This window comes from Eptesicus fuscus, chromosome 18 (genome assembly GCF_027574615.1).
Source record: "Eptesicus fuscus isolate TK198812 chromosome 18, DD_ASM_mEF_20220401, whole genome shotgun sequence".
NCBI lineage: Eukaryota > Metazoa > Chordata > Mammalia > Chiroptera > Vespertilionidae > Eptesicus > Eptesicus fuscus.
In genome coordinates, this window is record NC_072490.1 from 43,852,292 (window position 1) to 43,876,129 (window position 23,838).

The 23,838-nt window shown below is 42.1% G+C and overlaps 1 protein-coding gene across 1 annotated transcript in view; it reads right to left on the bottom strand.

Moving 5' to 3' along the window:
- The window catches only part of ERC2 (ELKS/RAB6-interacting/CAST family member 2), an 877,079-nt gene that overhangs the window by 213,049 nt on the left and 640,192 nt on the right, over nucleotides 1-23,838 (bottom strand). The window contains exon 15 of the mRNA XM_028152806.2: nucleotides 1,674-1,821. Coding sequence (XP_028008607.1) covers nucleotides 1,674-1,821 — 148 coding nt within the window. The remainder of the gene's footprint in view (nucleotides 1-1,673; nucleotides 1,822-23,838) is intronic.

A 23,838-nucleotide genomic window follows, 5' to 3' on the forward strand; every position in this document is an offset into this window, starting at 1 on the left:
GAAGGTCAAGATAGGATGTAGCTCTCACGCACCCCCACCCTCCATGGCGGGGGCAAGTGTCTCCTTAGCCACTGACTGACCTGAGACCTTTGGATCATGTGTGCATCGTAGCTGGACCCGTGGTACTTGGCCGTAATATCTGGGCTGTAGCAAGCATCACAAGTGCATGGTATATTCGAGCTCAGGGGCTGTTTCCTAGGTCTATAAACCTGTGGGAGAAAGCTACAATGGTTAGGTGCAGGAGGGGAGGGTGCAGGGCGCACGGGGAAGGAACTAGGAGAAATTAAAGAAGGAGGCTCATCTTGACTTTCTGTGGCCAAGTGGGTGAAAACCCCAGAGTAGAAGATGCACAGCCCCAAACAAGAGGTCAGATGGAAGCGGCCCCCGAGCCCCGGGGCCAGCGCTAGCAAGGCATGCCGCTCTGTGGAATGACCCCCATGACTGGCAGTGCCTGGGACCCTCCCTCTGCAGGAGAAGGTGCCCAGGCATGGTGGTGGTCCCTCTCTTTCAGCAAGGCAGCCCCATGAGAAATGGCCTCTGGTTGAGGGCCAAAGGATGCCTTTTCCTTCCTGAGGAGGAAGGGTTGGCCGAATTGTGAGGAGAAGGGACTTATGCCTTTGGGCTTCCCTTCCATTCACCTTGCACCTTGTGCTCAGCCCAGATCAGCCTAGCAGGCAGCGGGCCAGTCCTGGGGGCTGAAATCAATGTGGACACACTCCGCGTGGTACCATGTGGCATTTAGAGAATTTCAGAGCCACATGGGGCCTGAGCTAAGATGTGGCAGCCACCTTGTGAGACCACAGAGCATTGAGCCATAATAGTTGCTAGGTTTCATAATGAAGCTAGGATCTGAGTGAACATTTGAACCATTGCTTCCAAAAGCTCCCAAGTTATATAGAGAGGAGAAATAATGCCTGAAGATTTCAGGGATGACTTTGCAATATGCTTCAGGTACAATTATTTCCAATGAAGCCACTTCCAGAAGACCCTCCAGAAAGCAAATAACATTGTTTGCACAAATTAGGACTTTGACCCTCCTTCCTTTTCCCTCAGAAGAAGTACAGTGGCCTAGTGAGGAGGAAAATCAGGATAATGAGGTAAACAGGTGATAAAAAAAATTAGACTAAATAATGGTCCGGGAGGGCTCCAAGCATAGCCTGGCGGTGCCAGGGGCTGGGAGATGTCCCTCGGCCAAAAGGTCCAGGAGAAAACAGTTAAAGAGCCAAAGCTGGAAGTCTGGTGAGAAAGAAATCTAAAGAACTGGATGAGGGAAGTTATTTATAGGCCCAGAGAGTGAGCAAGACAGAAGATAACGGGTCCAATGGGAGAGAATGTGCCCAGAATTTAATTAGTAGTTCCTAGGATTTAGTCAGAAGTCACACAAAGTCCACTGGAAGGAAGAGAGCTGAGAGCTATTTCTGGGGAGATGAGGCTAACACAAAAGAAAGGAAAACAGCGCTGGTTGCAAACCACACAAGCCCAGGCACATGCAGCCCACACAGAGAAGCAGTAAAATGGTGTTCCAGTGACAACTCAGGTCATTTCACTCCTACCTGCTTTCAGCTGCTGGAGCCTGCAGGATGGACATGGGAAAATGAAGAGCTGCTAAACCCACAGGAAGCACCCAACGGCCCAAACCCAGCAAAACACACCTGACGGGCAGGAGGCCCCACCTGCTGCTTTAGCTGGTGCACCAGTCGGTCTTTCTCCCGCTTGAGGGCCATCACTTCTTCCTGCGTCTTTTTCTTTTTGGAGGCGGACAGTTCCAGCAGGGCGATGTTTGCATCTTTCTCACTGATTGCTGCAAGCAGAGCTTCCTGTCTGGTAAAATAAAAATTATTGTGATGATGTGTATAAAGTGGGGGAAAAAACACCATTTGTCATTTATAACTGAAATGAGCCACGGAGTATTGTCTCAATGAGAAGGAATTATGGATAATGCTTAAGACAAACTACCTCCTTGACTCTCAGAATAGACAAAGTTGTGTGGGTCAGAATCCCTGAGACCCACACACTGTATCCTCTAAGAGGTGACTTTCAATGGCTTCACAAGATAAAGCGGCATATAAGAAATGGAGGGAGTCCACATGAACATTTGCTTTTAAAACCCCTTCATCCATCTACGCATCTATCCATCAAGTCATTCATCGATATGCCTGTCCATCCTTCCTTCCATCCATCCATCCATCCATCCATCTACCTATCCATCCATCCATCCATCCATCCATCCATCCATCCATCCATCCATTAGCCAGGTAATGTTCTAAGACAACTGGACAAAATTGGGCAGCAACTTCAATATCAAGTATAATTTTTTCCTGTAAGCTTTCCTTTTGAAGGCAGGCAGAGATATTTACTAGGGTTCCCTTCCCATTTTCAATGCAATTAGTGAGGCTTTCTTGCCATTCCACCAAAAATCATTTCTTCCTCGGGATTCCATATCTCAGTAATCACAGCACCATCTATCAAGTAGCCCAAACCCCAAACCTAAAGTCGTCCTTGATTCCTTTCCTCCCTTCTCTACCCAGAGCCAATCAACAACCTCATACATTCCTTATCTAAACTAATCTACTGCTAGGAAATGTTCCCCAACCACCAGCATCTATTCACAATGCTCATTCACTAGTCTCCCTGGTACAGACAGAGGCCCGGTAACCTTTAAATACATTCTAAGTCCGGATTGCATGAATACATTCTAAGTCCGGATTGCATGAAAAATCCATTGCATCACTCTTTAGACTTCAAACCCAGAGCCTTTACTGATGCCTGCAACTCGTTACACCAACTGGCCCTAACCACCTCTGTGAGGTCATCTTTTTCCATTTCTCCCTCCTCAATCATTAGGCTCCAGCACACTTTGTTCCTGAACTCTTTTCTAATCCTTGAAAATGTTACACTTGTTCTCACCTCATAAGCTTTGTCTTGCCATTGCCCCTGGCTGGAATGGCCTCACCTCGCAGCTCCCTATCCTTCAGGTCTCAGCTCCAATGTATCCACTTCAGACAAGCCATCTCCAGCTGCTCTCCTTGGCAGTGCCTCTCCACCTGGCACCTGGTGCCCAAGCCTCTGGCCGGCTACATTACCCTGGCATTTTTTGTTTTATTTCATACAACTCTTCACTATTAGAAAGGATCTTAGATATTGATGATTTTTCTCTACTTGACACTCCATGAAAGGGGAAGCTTCTTGGTCTTAGGCAGCACTAGTTCTCCAGCTTCTGGCAGAACACTGAGCACATAGTAGGTGTCTAAAATGTTTGCTCAAGCAATAGAAAAGTTCACTTTATACTTCTCAAAAACGTTGACGACACCATGTACAACTCTTCTCATGTAAAAATAATGACAATGAGTTGACTCCTGACTACTCTCTGGTCACTGCTTACTCAGAAAAGTGTTAAAAGTTGACTCCTCTAATTTTAACAGTCCAATTTTATTGCAATATCTATAGCAGATTTTAATCTGGAATTTTCTGGAACCATTATTAACTAGGAAATGGTTCACCTGGTGTGTTTTATTGAGTGCTCCTTTCCACTGAGGGAAGTCTTGTCCCAGCCATTGTGTCACTTCAGCCATTGTTTAGATAATTGAGAAGACCCCACAATCCCAGGAAAGCCTCAATATTGGGTACTTTTTTTGCACACAAGTCCCAGGACTAAAACCTGTTTTGCCTTTCTTTAATCCCCACCACCAGACCAGACCCTCCCCAGATGACTGGACAATATGGTCATTATTTAGATCTCAGGTCTCCCCCACCCCTGTTCACTGCAGGGATCTGTATGGACTTTTCTGGGCCCCACTAATGCCAGGCAGTAGAAGCTGCTGACTGAGGCTCAATCAGATTTGTGAGCAGCAGAAATGTCAGGAGAGAGCCCTAACTGGTTTGGCTCAGTGGATATAGCGTCGGCCTGCAGACTGAAAGGTCCCAGGTTTGATTCCAGTCAAGGCCATGTACCTTGGTTGTGGGCACATCCCCAGGTGGGGGCGTGCAGGAGGCAGCTGATCGATGTTTCTCTCTCATCAATGTTTCTAACTCTCTATCCCTCTCCCTTCCTCTCTGTAAACAATCAATAAAATATATTTTAAAAAAAAGAAATGTCAGGAGATATCTCCACTTTCCAGAAGAAAACCAGTGCAGGCTGGACTACGAATAGCAGCATTAATATCTAGCTTTACACAGCCAGTCTCTTTCTGGGTAGCATCCTAAGACAATAGACATGCTTGTTGTTGATGGCCAATGCATATTTATACATAAGGCCAAGCTGAAGAGTCTGCATGGACTTCAAATCTCTACTCCAACTTAGCTACAACACACCCAAGGTGATTGCAATATTTTAGCACACTCTGCCCCAAATGAAAATGTCCAAGTGAAATTTTTCAATGGAAAAAAACTTAAAAATAATTGGGAAAATTGGGAGTTGATAGCAAATTATGCTACATCCCCATGACTCACTCTTTACAGCTATATGCAGCCATGTAAAAGGTTGATAAAAAAATAATATAATATGTGAAAACAGTTATGTTTGGTGAGAGACAATTCTCCATGAGTCTCGTATTTTTGCACACTCTTTATGAGCATAGGCACTATCTTCTTTTCTCACATTTTTTTAAAGGATGTTTGTATAACAAATAGCCTTGGAAGATAGAGGGAGTGTCTCTGTTAGGATCAAAGACTAGCCATGCTTACAGCCCTGTATAATAGTGTCTCCTTCCAGAGCAAAGGGCAGGCATGTTACTGCCTATTATAAAAGGTTTGGGCTCCCTAAGCTCAGGGTTGCCCTCCTTTAATGCAACCCACTGCAGGTGTAGCTATTCATCTGGCCCATCTGCCTTGTTTTCATGGAACTTGGGGAAAGGAGAATTGATATAAATGTGCTGATGTTGCTGTCTGCACCTTGAGCAATAAAGTCCTTTGTCTCTGACCTAAAAGTCTCTGGTTTGCTGCCTGAATCCATGACACTGAACCAGGCTGACCTGTTAGCATACCATAGGGGAAACCTCAGGCCCTTCACAGTTCTTCACATGCAAATATCTACACAATAAGATCCCAAAACATAAAATTCTATTCCCAGGAAAAACAAAAACAGGAAGAAAATGCTAACAGTCATTATCTCATAGTGGTAAAATGAATAGGCTATTTGTAATTCTTTTTCTGTATGTACCTTTTTGCATTATTCTTCCCTTCCACAAAGTATCCTAAGAGTAAAGTCTAAAAAATTGTAAATGAAACTTACAAGATTGTGCCTTCTAAATTCCTTTTGCCCTATAATCCCATAATTTAATATTTTCAGAATTTAACATATATTTCCCCTGTTATAATACTATCAAAAGTTCCAATACATTAATTTCTAATATCAAATTTTTATTGATCATATAAAAACATATCAATTCCTAACTCTTTACAGATGTTATCACTAAATACAGCCCCAAATCTAGTTACATTTAAATCATTTTTATAAAAGTACATTTAAAAACACTCATCAATATTAATATAAATATAAAAGAATCAATTTTGTTCTTCATAATCTTTTCCTCAGTGTCCTTTTTATTTTGTTTTATTTTGTCTGCTTTTGGGTAACAAATCTATTTATAAGTAACAAATCTACTTAGAATGATAGAACTCTGTATAAAATTAGTGTAAGAAGGGCTACATCTATTTTGAAACCCTCATTTAAATATTGACTGTTATTAATGAAAATTTACCCTAAAATACCTTGATTGAACTCTACATTTAATAATTTTAGTCTATTTAAAACAAAGAGTAATTGCCAGAAGGTAATAAAAGTATATAAAACTAGACAAAGATGATCATTTCACACTTAGAAAGAATTTATGATGCTTTTAAAGCTATGTCTGGCCATTACCTATTTCTACAGGAATGCCAGGTAGAGCAAACTCTTAATTCTAGGGTGGCAGAATCAATACATTAATTTTTTTAAGCAACAAGCTTTATAAAATGAATTTTAAAAACTCTTTATCAAGATGATACATTTTAACTAATAATTTAGATCACTGAGAGCTAATTCTGCGGTTAGGGACTTTCATTAACTCTGCTTTAAAAGTCAGGGTGGTTTTTTTTTTTGTTTGTTTGTTTTTAGGGTGAGGATTTCTGAACATCAGATTCTACACCTTTACAATTCCCATAAGCCACTTTGCTGATACATACCTAGAGCACCTAATGATGAAGACTTTACTGAAAAAACACAGAGGTCTATTTTGAGAAAATGGCAAACACTGGAATAAATTAAGAAACATAAATCGAATCTTCCTGCTTTTTCTTTTTCCAACAGGGAATTTTGATCCAGCCTTTCCCATATTGGGAAAATAAAAGAGGTGCCGTGTCAAAAGAATACCAGGGACAGGGCACTTGGATATAAATTGGAAACACAAAGAAAAATCCTCATTCTTTTCCCCAGCAGGTGAATCACCTTCTAGATCCAAGGCCAGATGGACATCACTTCAGAAATTGTTACTGTCCCGTCGACCTGAAGAAAGTGTCCCATGAGCCTGAAATCGCGTTCAGCACTTCATCTGCCCTCTTTGCTTATTCACAGACAATGCAGAGAGAACATACATACTCATCTTTAGAGTTAGTGAGGTTGAGGATATGCCAAAGGCTTGCCACCTTATCTTTAGAAACTGCAATGTTCCAGTGCACAACTACTAAGGTGATCTGTCTATGCCCCAAAATTCAGCTTAAAATATAAAAAGGGAGCCCAAATACGCTAGGAAGGAAGATAAGATAATGCGAAGAGAAATAAATCTATAACAGCCTGCTAAATGCCAAGCTAAGAAAGCGGACCATGGACAGCATTTTATCAAAGTGCAGCCTAAACAAATGTCAAGGGGAATAATTTCTTTAACAAATATGGGCAACAATGGAGTGAAACAGGGGGCAATTCTGTGCCCTTGCGTGCATTTAGTCAGGGCTAACAATGGATAAAAATATGTGCATGGACACATTTAATAACCCTAAACTGTCATTCAGTTTGTAGGAGGTAGTCAAGATATAGCTAATAAAACACCAAAAAAATGGTTTTAGCCACCCTGGGAAAAAAATTCTCTATGGAATAAAACAAAAGAGGGCTGAAAGGTGGCTCCCACTAAGATAAATGCCTTCTTTTGAGTGTTGGCTGTGGTTAACCTTCTCAAAGAGAACTCCAGAATCCGGATGGTAATACATCGCTACTTCACTTATCACAGTCAATTTAAAAGGGAGCTTTATAAACATTTCTATTTCACTCCCTGTTGCTGTCTTTCTATTAATGATGACTTGGGTTGGGGGGGGGAGGGCATCTAAAATTAATTTTCCAAGTTGTAAATGAGGCAGGCTAATTAGGAAGTTATAAATTGGTTGGGGGGGAGAGGCATTAGCACATTTTTTTTTCTGGTGGGATTTTGTTTTAGTTAGCTGACCCATCTTTAGGAACACATTCAATTACAAAAGCAGATGCCTAAAAAAACGCACTCCATTAAGAAATGTTTGGATAATGACATACGAGGGAGAACCTACATTATGTATGGTGCTCAGCCCACAGTCATGTTCTAATCATACTGTGGGAAAAAAAAATTCCGCTCAATCAACTTTGCCAGTTAATTACTGTTTTCTTTCCCTCATGACCCTGAATCTTCCACCATAAGTTCAGTAGGAGGTGACTTAAGACAGCCGGTGACGAAAGATCCTGTTCAAAACAGCCTCTGTCTCACCCCTGGGGTGAGGGTAGGTGAAGGTTCGCTGCGATCAACCCTGGAGAAAGATGCTCATTTGCCTACATGTTCAAAGCTGTATTTTCACATGGCATCTTGAGAACGAAAAGGCTTTCGATATCAATTCAGATCAACACTCGCCACCAGTAAAACGATGCATTGTGCATGCAGAGGGGGGGCCATGCAGAAAACGAAGCCGCTCACCTAAGGTGGGCCCACGGGGGAGATGCAGTGGAACAATCATGAGTTTTAGCAAGGACAAAGAACAGACCAGACTTGTAAAGGCCAGGCTTTGGCAGCCCAGACTTCTTAATGCGGTTTGCTCTCTGTCGCCCACCTAAAACTGACCTCAAGAAATAGTTTACTCCAATTACGCAGAATTTTGTCTTTGAAACCTAATAGCACATGACTGGAATTTCCTCACACGGGGGCCAAAGAGTCTTGTGGAAGCTCTTTGCTCCATGCATTAGCCCCGGCATGACTCGGGGAGGCAGCTAGCCCACCCTAGGGTTCCTCTAAGTGCAACTGGAACCAGAAGCTCGAAAAGGCCTTCAGGGCACTAAGATGCAAATGCTAGCGCCACTTGGCATTCTGCTACAAAGGGGTGTTGGTGAGAGTGAGGCCCACAGGGAAAGGCCCCAGGCCGGAGGAGGGCAAGTGCCAGGAAGAGCTACTGCTCCATCCTGAAGTGCTCTCTCCATTCCCATCCCTTCGGTCAGTGGTCAGCAAACTGCGGCTCGAGCCACATGCGGCTCTTTGGCCCCTTGAGTTTTTAGCAAAGGCCAGCTTAGGAGTACCCTAATTAAGTTAATAACAATGTACCTATCTATATAGTTTAAGTTTAAAAAATTTGGCTCTCAAAAGAAATTTTAGCCCAAACCGGTTTGGCTCAGTGGATAGAGCGTCGGCCTGTGGACTCAAGGGTCCCAGGTTCGATTCCGGTCAAGGGCATGTACCTTGGTTGCGGGCACATCCCCAGTAGCGGGTGTGCAAGAGGCAGCTGATCGATGTTTCTAACTCTCTATTCCTCTCTCTTCCTCTCTGTAAAAAAATCAATAAAATATATATTTAAAAAAAAAAAGAAATTTTAATCGTTGTACTGTTAATATTTGGCTCTGTTGACTAATGAGTTTGCCGACCACTGCCTTCGGTGAATTGATGGAAAGGCAATGAGAGATGAAGGGACCACTGCCCAGGTCCTGGCAGAGGACATGTGTGAGGTAGTACTGTTACTGTGTGCCTGATCACCAAAAAACTTAATTTTAAAAATAGAGGAAGATACAATACTTCCTTTGATTATGTTAGCCTATATGATTTCTGCTTAACTACACAAATAAAATATCATTCAAGACCTAAATGGTTTGGCTTAGTGGATAGAGCATCGGCTTTTGGACTGAAGGCTCCTGGGTTCAAATCTGGCCAAGGGTACATGCTCGGGTTGTGGGCTCGATCCCCAGTCTGGGGCGTGCAGGAGGCAGCCGATCGATGATTCTCTCTTATCACTGATGTTTCTATCTCTCTCTCCCTCTCCCTTCCTCTCTGAAATCAATAAAGAAATACACACACACACACACACACACACACACACACACACACACACACAAACATATATATATTAAAAGCGTAACATGCTAATTAGACTGGACGTCCTTCCAGATGACCTTCCGGATGAAGCAGGGGCTGCCAAGGGAAGCCCAGGTCCTAGGTGCCAGAGGGAAGCCGGTGCAGGCAGCCGGCGGAAGGAAGGCCTACTCTTGCATGAGGCCCCTAGGACATATATATGTATCATTCAAGTCCTTCCTTAAGAGGAAAAGGTCCTGGTTTAGTGTCTCAGCATTGGAGTTGAGTAGACCTGCGTTTGAATCTCCACAATACCTTTTGTTTCTATGACCCTGAGCAAGTGACTTAATGTCTCTGCAACACAAATTTGCTCTTAAATGGACTAAGAAGGATAACAGGAACTCTCTCTTAGATTCTTGTGAGATTTAGATGTGATAATGCATGCAAAGATTTTGTTCAGTGCTTGACATAACTATACAAAGGTTAGCAATTATTATTTCATCATATGGGCACCACCAAATGTAAAGATTCAAAAGTTTTGTATTATTTTCTACCGGACTCCCCTCTGTAAATGTAAATGTGCCAGCGGGTCTCTTAATTTAAAGACAGACTCTCAGAGAAGCCTCTGAAATTGGTTTCTGTTAAGCTGCACATTTGACTTCCATGAGCTGCTGTCTGTTATGCAAACAAACTTAAAGAAGAAAACAGAGTTTGCGTGTGAAGAAGAATCTGTCTATCATAAAAGCATCCCCTCCCAGCCAGGTCCAACTTGATCAATAGCTGTTCAACATCATTCCATCCAAACTGCTAGGAAAGGCCACTCACAGAAGTGGGCAAGGCGTGATTTCATGCAGTATGGGAAATGGAAACATGTTCTAAAAGGTGACCCTTTAAAAGTCAAGGTCAAGTGCAAAATCTAACCAAAGTCAAACAACTTCAAAACAAAAATTCTTCCATTATAAAAAACTTTTTTAAAAGTTGGTGAATTTGGAAGGCAGGGAGGGCAAGTGAAATGTAGGGGCTCCGTGATCCATCAGCAAACCTGGCTGCGGTGTATGCTGTGGTGATGCACATTCATTCTTGTTAATTCCTGCTCAGTGATAAGAAGACTTCCCTGTTGACCAGTGAACTCTGCCAAGGTAGCTGTCTATGTAAAATACACCCAGCAGCCAGACTGCCTGGGAGGGTTATTGATGATTGATAATGAGAAACCAAATACATCTGGGCTTCACTGTGAGCCGGAGCTTTGCCCAGCATTCCCCTAACTAAACCTACTGGCCATGGATAATCAGTTAGTATCAGGAGACTTGCCGAATCACATTAAATTTTTCATTGGAAATGAACAACTGTCAGAAAATAGGTCACTGACTTCAAGGTTTAGCCCCCGAGCCATCTGATCGATTATTTTTTTTTCTTATTGGTGAGATGAACGTGCATGTATGCAAGTGTGTGTTTAAGTTTCCAAAAGAGAGTATATTTTAATTTTCTCTCTAGTATATATTGAGGCGACTAAGATTTGCTAGTAAGTCTCTGCACAGAACAGCAAATTGCCCTCCTGTATCTTGAACTAAAAACTCCCCCTCTTAATTTGACATTTTTGTGCTAAATCAAACCTCCCTTTGTTTATGTTTACATGAAATAGAATATTGCCATCGGCTAAATTATAATGAAAAACACAACAGATTGTCATGTCATTGCTGCAAGAGGGATACGAGCAGAAGGGGGCACATTCCAGAATTTCGTTAACACAACATTTGAAGAAAATCAAATTAGGGTTCTGTGAAGCAGATCTTTGCTGAGAGAAATACAAAAAATTGAGTTCGTTGGAAGCGGCTCCTCTGAGCGAGTTCCTGTTCCTGGGGAGAAAAAAGGCCGTGTGCTCCTGCTCCGGGGAAGGAAGCAGAGTGGCGTGTCTGCATGCTCCGTGGGGATGGCAGTGGCCAGGCAAAGCAGGCTTCTAGGAGGGGCAGGAAGGCATGATACGGCTAACCAGATTCCCATCGACCTGACGCTGTTCTTCCTGGCTGTGCCTGCCACAGAATTGAACCACAATTCCGGGAAACCAACAGGAGTCTTCCTTTGGGATGCTGATGGCTTTTTGAGCATCCTGGGCCATGCAATTCCTCACCTCAATGTCGTAGTGACTTTGAGAAGTCTAGCCTTTAGGTCTGCCATCTCGTGGCCATTGCAATAAATACCGCCCTTTGCTATTTTTCCCAAAGTAGTTACACCTCCATAATCTATATTCTAAAAAGTTGCCACAAAGGGTGCTTATTAAACAAATGAACTTTAGCCACAGGAGGGCTCCACAAGGCAGAGGGAGCTAGGGCATTTCACATTCCAATCGCCTTTCTGCTCTAATTTTTCATTCCTGATGAAAGCCTTGATTCAAATGATCATTTATCAAATTACTAAATAATCATTTGGCACAGGGTTGGGCCTGCTAAGAAATCGGGTATGAGGTAATAGGCATGTTTTAGGTGCCTTTTTTCTTTTTTTTTAATGGACACATAGCTGTTTCCAAATGAGTGAGTCTCTGCATCTCTGTACTTGCCATAGACTTGCTAAGAGAATATTCAGAATAAAACAGATTATAAATGCAAAGGGGCTTATTGCCTGAAAATTAGGAGGGTATGTTTTCCTGGCAGTAACTTAAAGTCCAAATGACAGAGTTCAAAAATACATACATCAACCTTCTGAGGACAAGAAGTAAGACCAAATTTGTCACAGATCCAGGTTAGAAAGAAATTGCTAAAATGCCCCCAGGAAAACACACTGAGCCAGCCTAATGCGCACTCAGCACTGCTTGTTGAACGTCAACTGCACGTGGCCATCTACTCAGCAAGGCTTCCCAAATGTACCAAAACCCCTACACCAGCAGGAGGTGCAAGAGCAGATTTAATGACCCTAAATTAATTTCAGTATAGAACTATACACTTGATGTATTGCATTGCTAAGCAACTGATTAAAAAATCATATATATATATATATATATATATATATGAAAAAATCAGCTAGTGAATCCAGAAATAACAAGGTATATCTGTTAGTTACCTGAAATTTGAAATTTCTGGATTCCTTAAGACAGTACGTGGGACACTAGCAGCGTGTTTCTTCTCAGAGGGTGAGGGAATGTGAAACCAGACAGCGGATGCAGAATGAAAGAGTCTGGTAAACTACCTGAACGCACTCCACATCTGGAAAGAATCGTGGGGGAACCAACCCGAGACACAATGGTATAGAAAGCAGTCTCAGATTTACAGTATGGGTGGCCTTGTGGCTCATGGAAGCGAAATTTCCACTCTGGGAGGAGCAGTCGCCAGAACATTTCTGGAGTGAAATTAGGAAGTCCAACCTGAACCAACTGAACTGTGCGTGTTCCTTTGGGTGGCTGTTCACTGGCCATATAAGCAAATCAACCAGATGCGCAGAGCCCAGATCTCCAATGCCTTCAACACACATTTACTACGCACCCACTGTATGCCAGGTCCCAGGGACAAAAGCACAAACCAGACAGGCACCACTCCTGCTTCTGCGGAGCTTATAACACAGCGGACTCCAGAGACTCTCCAAGGTCATGAGCTGGCTGATCCTACAATGACACCCCCCTCCCCTCCCACCACCACCACCACCACCACACACACACACACACACACACACACACACACACACACACACACTAAAAATAAAAAAGAGAAAGAAAGAAATACCCTTCTATTTCCATCAGGAACACATATCAGATCATCAGCAGTAGCATGTAAAGAAGATACTCATGAATCCCGTTTACCAATCCAAAGTCTTGGCCTAAGAATCCACACAGCATTTCCACCGATATGTATCAGATCCTGGGATAACTGATTCAAAAGCTCCCTCCCATCCCGTCCTCTTCCTTCTGAATGTCTAGTGCAAGCCAGCTGCAATCCAGAAGCTCAAACACCAATAAATACATAGAAACACGAGACCTCATATTCATAGCCATTAGGCTGAATGATAAGTGCACTTTTTGTGTGAATCAGAAGCAATCGAATGTCAGTGATTTCATACAGTTCAACCTTCCATAATAATAGCAACTTTACTGGTTTCTTTGTTTGTTTATAATATATGCCCATAGATAATTTTAATTATTTATCACTTCTATGGGCAAAGATTTAAAAAGTTGAGGTAATTTCCTCTCAGTATCCAACTATTATCCCCCATGTACCCAAGACTAATCACTCGAGGCAATTAACCCAGGAGAGAGCCTGCTACACAGATCACAGGGGAAGGAGGGGTCCTAGCAGCCCAGGATGGTAACAGGGGCCCCCAGACCTGGAAAACCACTTAGTGAGACGCTTCCTGGTGACCAGACTCCAACCTGACACTGATTACCACTCCCCAAGATACTGACCTGTTGACTGATTGCTTTGAGATCAGATCATCGATCTCCCAGGACAGCCTTGAGGCTGCCCAGCCCCACTGAGCAGCAATGGAGCCTCTTCCTTTAGATTTGAACTTCAAGTCACAGGACATAAGGCAGAAGTCAAAGCAGAATGGGGCTGCAGAATTCCTAAAGGGGTTTTCCGAAGTCTCATTGATGAGAGGCTCAATAAAAAAAGCATTCTTGAGGACAGCAACACACTCATGGTGGCAGCCTAAAAGAGCAGTTGAATGTCAACCAGCGTCTTAATATCCCCCCCCTTCCATATCTGAAGAGACTTTACTCTGGACAAAATACTGTGCTAGGTGCTATGAGGGATTGCAAACTTTTCTGGTAACGAAAGCAAATGCAAAGGAAAACTTTAATCACAAAACAAAGATAAACAATTGTTGATTAATGACTCCATTGTTAGAAGGGAGGATAAACAATTATTAATAGTTATCACTTTGTTTGTTATAGGCATATGTGAGGCCTGAGTAGAGCACATTGTTTCATTTAGTCCTCTCAAATTATCCCCCAAGGAGACAGCTGTTATTATTCCTATTGTGAAATTGAGTGAACTGATGCTGTGAGATTTAAGCAGATTGAACAGTCACATTGCTTTTAAACGGTGGGACAGGAATTTGGATCCAAATCTGTGTGAACCGGTCAGTTCACAAACATGCTTGGTTGGAGGAAGGAAGCGACATCAGTTTGGTCTGGGATGACAGGGCTGGGCGTCTCAGAGGACAGAAGAGATGGCTGGGTGTGAGGGAGGGCTGGACTGGCGGGGTTCTGGAAGGACAAGAGAGACTTCCTGCTGGGGATAAGTGTCTGAGGAAAAGCTAAGAAGATTCAGTCATTTAAAATTATTTCTGTCTTCCTTATTTACATCCCCATTTCCAGCTGCGTAACTTCCATGGATTAGTTAAGAGACAGTGTGGCCAAATTAAGTAATTCCTAAGTGCCAACCCAAGGACTGGTACTAGCTGGTGCTGAAGTCTTCATACACACATACACACGTACTTACACACATACACACTCATTTACACATTCATTCACATACATGAAAACATAGATAAATACTGTAGGAATAAGACTGCCAGCACTCTTTCTAGGTATCAGCAATTGAATAGCCTTATGTAACTTAATAGCTTAATTAGGTTGTCAAGCTTTATGTTGGTTTCAAAAATATTTTTTCATATTATTGGCCCATTATATCCAAAGTCTAGAAAGCACGCATTTGATTGCCAAATATTACGATACTGGGGGTGTGTCTGAGGAATACCTGGGGCATTCCCTTTGGTCCTTCTTTACTGAGCACAGGTGGGGACTTACTTGTCCTTTGGAAAGTGCTTGATGTTGCCCTATTGCTGAGGCTCCCAGGCAGGCTGTCCCATCCATGTCATGCTGCACCCCAGTTCTTCCTGCGAAGTGACCATTCCTTGGGCATCTGTATGAGATAGCCTATGTCCTTGGGATCTAGGTGGAGAGTCATCTTTAATTTCACAAACAGGCCCTGTTAGGTCTTTCTGGGGCCTTCAGTGCCCAGAGAAGAAAAAGAAAAGCTGAGTTGGTCAACAGGCATCCTTCGGAGAACCACGCCTACAGGTGACCAGAGGATCCAGTGGGAACTATGACATACTCTGCCTCTCCTTCCACTGTCCCTTTTGTTGGGATGTGATGCAATCTTTATATGGATAGAGCCCGTGAATGTGGGAATAATCAGTGTCTGGGAAGACTTGGGAATATGGTAGTTATTCCTTTAACTCTCTGCTGTGAATATAGGTGAGAAGTGCTCCAGGAGAAGCCTGAGATTTGAACTAGGACCTAAGGATGGAAGTCACAGGTAGTCATACGGCAAACGCCAGTCCAATAACAGGAAGGACTCGAGCCAAGTCACAGCTGTCAAACAAGAGAGCGAGCTGCCTCGTTCCCATCTCCGAAGGCACTGGTGCAGACAACAGAAGACCGTGCTGAGCAATTCCCAGAGAAAGAATTCTCACAAACAATAAGTGGTGAGACTAAACACATGTTTTGGTTAGGTTTCTTTGAATTGCAAGTAACAGAAACTGATTCTGGCTAACTTAGCAAAGAGAGGAAGTATTACAAGGATACTTGGATAGATCAAAGGAAAAAAAGAGCTAACAAGTGAACTTTGGGAAGGTCAGTAAGCAAGTCGCTCCAGGACGCTCATAGCAGGAAATCCCAAATTTTTCATGGGAAGACATACCATTTATGTAATAACTCTGCTACAACCTTCAGGCCTAATGTAAAAAGAATGATGTTTGACCTTCCTGGAAAGAAACAGATTGACCCAATCCAGGTTATTCAGTTATGGCCTGGGGTCCCCGTCACTGGGAACCCACCCTAAATAATGAAGTCACATTAAAAAAAAAACAGGGGGGGGGGGGGCGATAGCTATGATTTGAGGGCTATCCTAACTGGCAATTACGCTAATGGTCTATAGCCTGAAGGGTCTGTTTCAGTGGTGTGCTGGAATTGGTTTTTACTGGCTAGTGAAAGTCAATTATATGCATCTCTTTCCAACTCCAGGGCAGTCTGTACCTTGGCCATGGTAGAAGAATTTATACCATAGAAATTGGCAAACACTATGGATCAGAGTTTTTCCTTTTCATTGACCTGGTTTATCAGCACACCATTGGCCTATTTCAAGATTGGACAGTCGTTCCAAGACTGTTATACACCCCAGAGGACATGCCATAGATCCCACAATAGGGAATATATAGCTAACACTCACCAGCACTTTTTCTATGCCAAACACTATTCTATAGCAGTACTATAGTAACATAACACTATACTATACGCTATACTGTTCTAACTCCTTTATGAATATTAACTCATTCAGTCTGCACAAAAATCGTATGAGGCTGGTACTATTATTTCCCCAGTTGACAGGTAAGGAAATAGAGGCAGAATGGAGTAAATTAATGGAGTGCAGATTTGAACCCAGTCAGTCTATAATAAGTCCTCAAAATAAAATAGACAATGTGTGGCTGTTGTTCTGAGTTGTGATACCTGTGACCCAGAAAAATACAAGCAACTCAACCACTTTGAACCCTCGGCTGGATTCCAATAAGAGGATCACCCCTCAGTCTCAAGGCTGATGTCAGCGAGAACGGCCCGGGATAGCTCTACAATTAGTGCTTGGATGTTCGTTCCTTTCATTACCTCAGATGCTGGGAGACTGTATCCAAATCCACAAGCTACCACAAATCCAGGGGGATGAGAGGGGCTCATAGCATACAGTGCCAGAATCCCCCACGTGAGTGCCAGCAGCATTTCAGGACTCAGTGGGAAGTGCACATCCCATCAGTGTTCCCGAATGGGCCATGATGCCACCACCGCAATGAGAAAGGACAGAAAGTCTGAACTTCCCACCTCCCTCTCTCACTAGTCCTACTGGGAGGCAGACATGGAAAACTGCAAGCAGGGGCCTAATAGAAAGGTCGCCACCTGACTGTAGATGTGTGCCTTGGACAAGTCACTTGACTTTACGCATCTTAGCTGTGGGACTTGTGAAATGGAAATTATGTTATCTACCCCTAAGGTCACTGAGAGCTTCAAATGAGCTGGCCCCCCAGGAAAGCATCTGGTAAGCTGAGCCATGTCACCACTGGAGTGAGCATTGCTATCAGCAGTATCCCTACTCACATGGCAAGTGGGCTCTGAAGCCCGGGCTGGGACAATGCAATTTGATTCATCTCAAACAAAATGTGATATGATCCCACTATTAATTAACCCAAACTAGCCGAGCCGCTGTCAAATCATCAGTCCAAATGGCTGATGGGAGTTGCAGCTGGGACAATCGTAAGTTTGTGAAGGGAAAATGACGATCAGAAGGCAACACAAGCCAGCTTTCCTCTTCCAATGATTCCTTGAGAGAAGTGACCATAATCCATTGGCAGGAAAGACAATCGCTATTTCTAAACAGACTTTAAAAATTATTCATTTTGTGTGGTGAAGGCCTGGGGGAGGAGTGGTGTGGGTGCAGGGTGGAGGGTGTCAATGGAGGGAAAAGAGGACATCTGTAATACTTTCAGCAATGAAAATAAATTTAAAAAATTGTTAATTCCCATAATGAGAATTTCCATAAAACGAGAATACCCACTGAAGATTTGTTGAGTTAGTGAATGTGATATAAACCCTAGTTCTGCAGCACTATCTGCTGTATGATTTTGTGAGGTCAACTGACTCTGCGAATCTCCGTTTCTTCACCCATAAAATGAGAATAATAACCCTCACTACCTGGGGCAAGTGGGGAAGTATTTTGGACTTACGTTCCTGAGAATTATATGAGATAAAATATGTAAACCATTTAACACATTTAGTTGGACACAGCAGTTATTATGGTAAATGTAAGCTGTAGTTAGTATGACTATTATTATTCATTTACTTCATTAATTTACTATTATTATCAGCTACAAGATAAATATGTTCAAATCACCAATCGCCAAGGGAGTAATATGAGTATTCCCAGCTGCTAGAGACAAGACGAGAGAGCTTTTGACTTATTTATTTTTTTAACAAAAAGGAATGTTGAGTAACGACTGTCTCAATTTTCTGTATTTGTAGCGAAAGACTCAATGTGTTTACCATGGTCTCACAAGCCCACTTGCACACACTTGAGCAAATGTAAATTGGAAAGTGGAAATGCATTCTTCTGATAAGTACAAGAAGAACTGCCTTATAAAACTGACAGTATTCCAGACGGCATTTCCACTCTCGATTTGGCTTTCTTTTCTTTTAATCACTTAGCAACTCTTTTGAATATCCAAATCCAATATTTCAATGGATCTTCAGAGCCAAAAAGCTTTCTGCAAAGGATTAAAGAAGTAGCAAAGTGTCATGAAGAACATGAATTCGATTCCCTTGAAGGAAAAAATAAAAGTTGTGTCTATTGCCAGGCCGGTGTGGCTCAGTGATTGAGCATCAACCTATGAACCAGGAGGTCAAGTTTGATTCCAGGTCAGGTAGGGCACATGCCCAGGTTGTGGGCTCAGTCCCCAGGTAGGGGGGTGAGGGAGGCAGCCGAATAATAATTCTCTCTCATCACTGATGTTTCTATCTCTCTCTCCCTCTCCCTTTCTCTATGAAATCAACAAAAATAAATAGTTTTTAAAAAGTCATGGCTATGACAGTTCCCCGTTTTTATGTAAAGAATTTTTTAAACTCCACAAAATTATAACAGGAAAAATATTAACAAACTTCTATGGTCAAATGAACGAAAGTCCCATCAATTTATTTGTAGTCTCTTTGAATCTCACATAGTCGCAGGTGCTAAATGTCTTTCTTTGTCCTGTTAAAGAAGTCTGAAATTCTTAGAAGTTTCTATGGTAAACAACTCAACATAAGCCAGGACAATTCTTTGCTCAAATGGAATGAATTTAACTTCTAGCTTAAAACATATATAAAGTATCTATAACCCACAAACTGTAATAATATAGCAAAATAACTTGTATTCTTAAGTGACAGCTGCATTCTTTAAGTCATTCCTTCCTCTTAAAAAGGGAGGATGAAGGCGATACAGCAAATGTTCTGATATGAAGACCAACTCTCCACTTTTACTTTAAAAAACTAATTAGGAATAAAATGCTGAGCTAATAATTGGCTATTCATCCTCTTTTTTTTTTCCTTCAACTTAACCATTTCCTCAAAGATCAATCTGCACTTCATTTATTTATTTCCACATAAAGACGGCTTATAATTCGCTTAACCCAAGTTTGAAATACTGGGTTGTCTGTAAATATGGAAGCGCCTGGAAGAAGCCCCGGTAATTGGTGCTTTTAGCCGCCCACTTAATCTTGCTTAAATTACCAGCCATTCACCATGAGGAATGACCGAGAGGCACAGGTTGAGTAACCACCAGGATGGCAAATGCAGGGGAGGAGGTTAATAAAGATTATTGTCAGGAATCTGAACTGCTATTCCAAATCGCGGGAACCAGCAAGTCACAAATTAAGAGCACTTGCTAACTAGAAGCGAGGTGACGGCCAACTGCGGTAGTTAAGATATTATTGCTTCTGTAAATGCTAAACTCCAGTATAAAGTAGACGTGTAATCTTCAACTCCCCAAACACCCCAATTTGGCCACTAAAGATGCTGTTTTACATTTCCAAACATTTTCCCCTGTCACTACTTTTTATACTTCAGTTCTCAGGTTGTAAGTATTTGTTACTTGCAAAGAAGCCACCTTTGAACACTGAATCATGGGAGGCATTTGTAACGAACCGCCAATGCCGCCTGCCAAACAAAAACTCCCCGCTGGTGACATGACCACCTAGTGACCTCTAAAAATGTTGTAACAATGTGAAAAATAGCTCCCTCTTGTAGGAAACAGCAATTTTTTAAATTAAACGTACATCGAACGTTCGCTTACATACAGATAAATGGTGTTCAGAGTCACCTTCTCTGTTTCCAATTTCAATCTTTTGAAACCCAGCCCAAACCTAAATAAATAAACGTTGATACTAAGAAGAAACTAAGAGCTCAAGAGCCTTGTGATTTTGCAAACAGCTTTTTTCCATTTTTGAAAATCTAAACTCCGGGCCAGACACTGAACAGGTAATGAAAAGGAACAGGCCTGGCAGTCCCTCTGTGCTTCTAAGCTGAAAACTACGTCAGGCAGAAATAAGTGGCTATAATTTGGCAGGCTTAATGTCTTTAAAAGTTTGCAGCTTGCTAGAGAGAGAAAAAAAGTTTTTTTTATAAAACAGTTATAACATTTACAAATTGAAACACAATCACTAAGCTAAAAAGCCACCTTGACATAATTTCATTATGCTCAGACTTTTTAAACATATTTTTATCATCTTCAAGTGTTGTTTTTTGGTGTTTTTTTTCACCTAATAAAATAGCAGGCACTGATAATTATTAAAAACTGGGGCACCGGGAGGCTTTTTGATGCGAACATAATCTTAGGTGACTGTAATATTGGAGAATTCCGTTTATACTGTTTGACATCCAAATATTCAGGGCTGGTCTCACTTTAAAAGGTGCAACGGAGCTTCCCATACACGCCCAATGGGACACGAGGAATGGGAAATTGGACTTGACAGTAAGGGTTTTTGAGGCTGGGGATCACTGTTCTTCCGGTTAGCTTATCTTTCTAAAATTTCAAAATTAAAAGTCTCAGAGCAGCAGGAGTACGACATGTCAAAGGCTGTTTGACTTTAATGTGTCTGTTGTTCATCCTGACATCTCCTTCTGATGAATTATTTCCAAACACTGGCCCAGGCCACGAAAAATCAGATCAGCTTGAAAGCAAAGTGGCACCAGCAACTGTTTGTTTCCAAGCCATTAAAATCCTGGGAGATCACTCATTTTAGAAAGGGTCTAGCCCTTGCCTCTTTGAATCTCTCACCTAGCCCCACACTGCACCCTGCTCCTCTCTTGGTTCCGAACCCCTCAAAGCAAGTGGACCTACTTTTAACTGTGATTTTAAAAAATAATAAAATGCATAGAAGAAAGGGAAAAAAATGCATATCCAAATCTATGTTAAAATATGCTTCTACCTTTCCAAACGTTAGCTTAAAACCCACTTTGTTTACATGTGAGCACACCGAACTTAATACTCTGGGTGAAGTGCTCCACTCTGAACGGAAAACGATGCCCCTTGAAACTAAAGTGCATCTTGGCAATCAGGAAAGAGCACCGAGTGAGGTGAGTGTAGAGCAGGCTGAAGTATTGCCATTTACCACAGAGGGTGGCTTCTCCTTATTTTGTGACTCTTTCCCTAGCTCTAATTAGCAGCTCCATCATATGCAAGTTGTTCTAGAAAACTTACTCTACACAAGAGCACTGTGATGTTACTGAGCACAAAGCAGATCAGATTTCTGAAGAATCCCGGAGGTAGCAGACGACCTGCCTTGCGGACCAACCGCTCTGCCCCAGGCTTTGGGGTGAGGCAGTTCACACCAGCAGTGTGATTCGAGCAGAGATAAATCCGAATTCATCTACTAATTACAATCATGAATATAAGGTCAGTGTAATGAAATTGTAATAGGTGGATCTACAAAAAAAAAATTCTAGTGTCGGGGAATGTTCACCCCACAAAAGTGACAATATCAAAGGATTCAACCGAATAATAAAGTGCCTTACTTTCTTTATCTGTGAAATGAGTCTCATAATAAGGATCTCACCGGGTTGTTGTGGGACGTCAATGAATACTGTAAGCAAGGGACTTAACACAATGCCTGGCACATGGTGCGCATTCAGTGACAGTAGGAGGAGGAATTATAAACTATAAACAGTGCTCATTTTGAACATTCTAATCGTTTTCGGTGATTGCCACTTACATAAGCAAGCACTTCTTATGAAATAGCTTACAATTTAAGAAATGGAACCACTCCTCTTAGTTGATATTAACTAAGTGTTTCCAGTCAGTTTAATATCTTTAAAAGTCAATTTTATTCTAAGTTCAGATAACACTTCTCTTTTGTAAAAGACAATTCTATTAAATCAAGGTAAATGTATATATATGCCAATTTTATGTCGTTTTTATTTTCTGTATTCAAATAAAAATAGGGACCCTTGTTTATCATCTGCAGAGAATGACATCTGATCACTACCAGTGTGGCTAAAATATTAACTCTTTTCCAATCTCTTGGCTATCCAATATTTCCCAGCAAGTCCCTGAACTGTGCCAGGTGACTCTAGGAATCTGCCATTGTCCCCCAAATTAACATGGACTGTTCTAAATTCATGAGGAAGAGACAGAGCTCCAAAGGTTGTTTCATCTCCAAACCCTCCATGCAAAAACTGCATCGCACTAACTTATGCAGTTCTGAAAACGGAAGGGATTGGAATCTACGGCTGAGACGGTCTAGGGCTCTGACATGGGTGGAAGCCAAGTCCTGGAGCTTGGACGCCCCACTTCCAAACTACGCACACCACAGGCACGCCGCTCACACCCAGGAAAATCACAGAAACCTGTCTCCTCTTTCAAGTTTTTCCCAGAGATCCGTCATTCCCGAAACCGCTCTTCTCGGATTGGTCTTGTGACAGAACCCTTCAGTGGCAACAGGACCTTCAGGAATCCTTGGACTTTAAGATCCCTGCCCCCATTTTACAACTTTCTGAGTTAGATTCCCTTGTCACCCAGGACACTGCCAGCAGCACACTGTGGGCTGGCACTCAGACAACGTGGGCCATGTCTTTTGCCAAAAGAAATTCAGCCATTGAATCTAAGAAATTGTGGATATTGGATCTTTCTGCTCTTCGTCTTATACATTGAAAGGCAAACCAACGCCCTTGCAAAAAAGCTCAAACTGTGTAGTAACATTTTCCAAAAAGGTTACAGTGGGTTTATGTCAATGAAGGTGAATGGATGAAATATATTCTTCAGCGGGGTTGCTACCAACAAATAAGGTTTATGTATATTAAAAGAGAGTCCACTTTGGAAATTCAAAACACTTGGCTTGCCAAGGTGAGGGCTAACCACCGAATTCCACCAGATAAGGTGGTTTTATATTTTTCTTTTTAGATTATAGACTCTGACTAATTCTTGATATTTTTAGCTCTTTGCAGTGGAATTTCAATTTGGAATACGATTTTACTCCCTAACAATTAAGCCGAACCTCAAAAGCAACTCTGTTTTACGACATTTCAGGCTCCCCCAGTTACCTATCAGTGGAATTCCTCCTTTTATACCAATCCAGCAAGGCATAAATTATGAACAGTGTTCTAACAGAAACAGGCTCCCCGTTGGTACACGGTTGTGCCATTTCTCCTTCTCGTTTTGAAAATTACAATCACATTGCCATTTTAAGAAATAGCTTTCTACCGTCTTTATGAATATAGGATGACTACTTCCCCAGTTCACCTACATGCCTGATGTCCCACTCCGTCCTCGGACATTCCCTCCATCTCCTCCCCCTCCCTGGCAGTCCGACCAGCTGGGACATTTTAGTCTCTTTCATTAAAAAAAGAAGGTTAAGGTCAAAATAAGTATGACAAACATGGTAGTATCTATTCTCAATACTCAAGGACGAAAGACTAAACAACAAAAAATTGTAACATTCAAATTCACTAAATGTATGACGAAGAATTGTGTTTTCTTCCCTTGCAACATAATCATGAAGGAAGAAGGGGTTTTTGGAAAACAGCAGACTTTACCTTCAGTAAATCTAGTCTTTTAAATGAACCCAATCATTCATT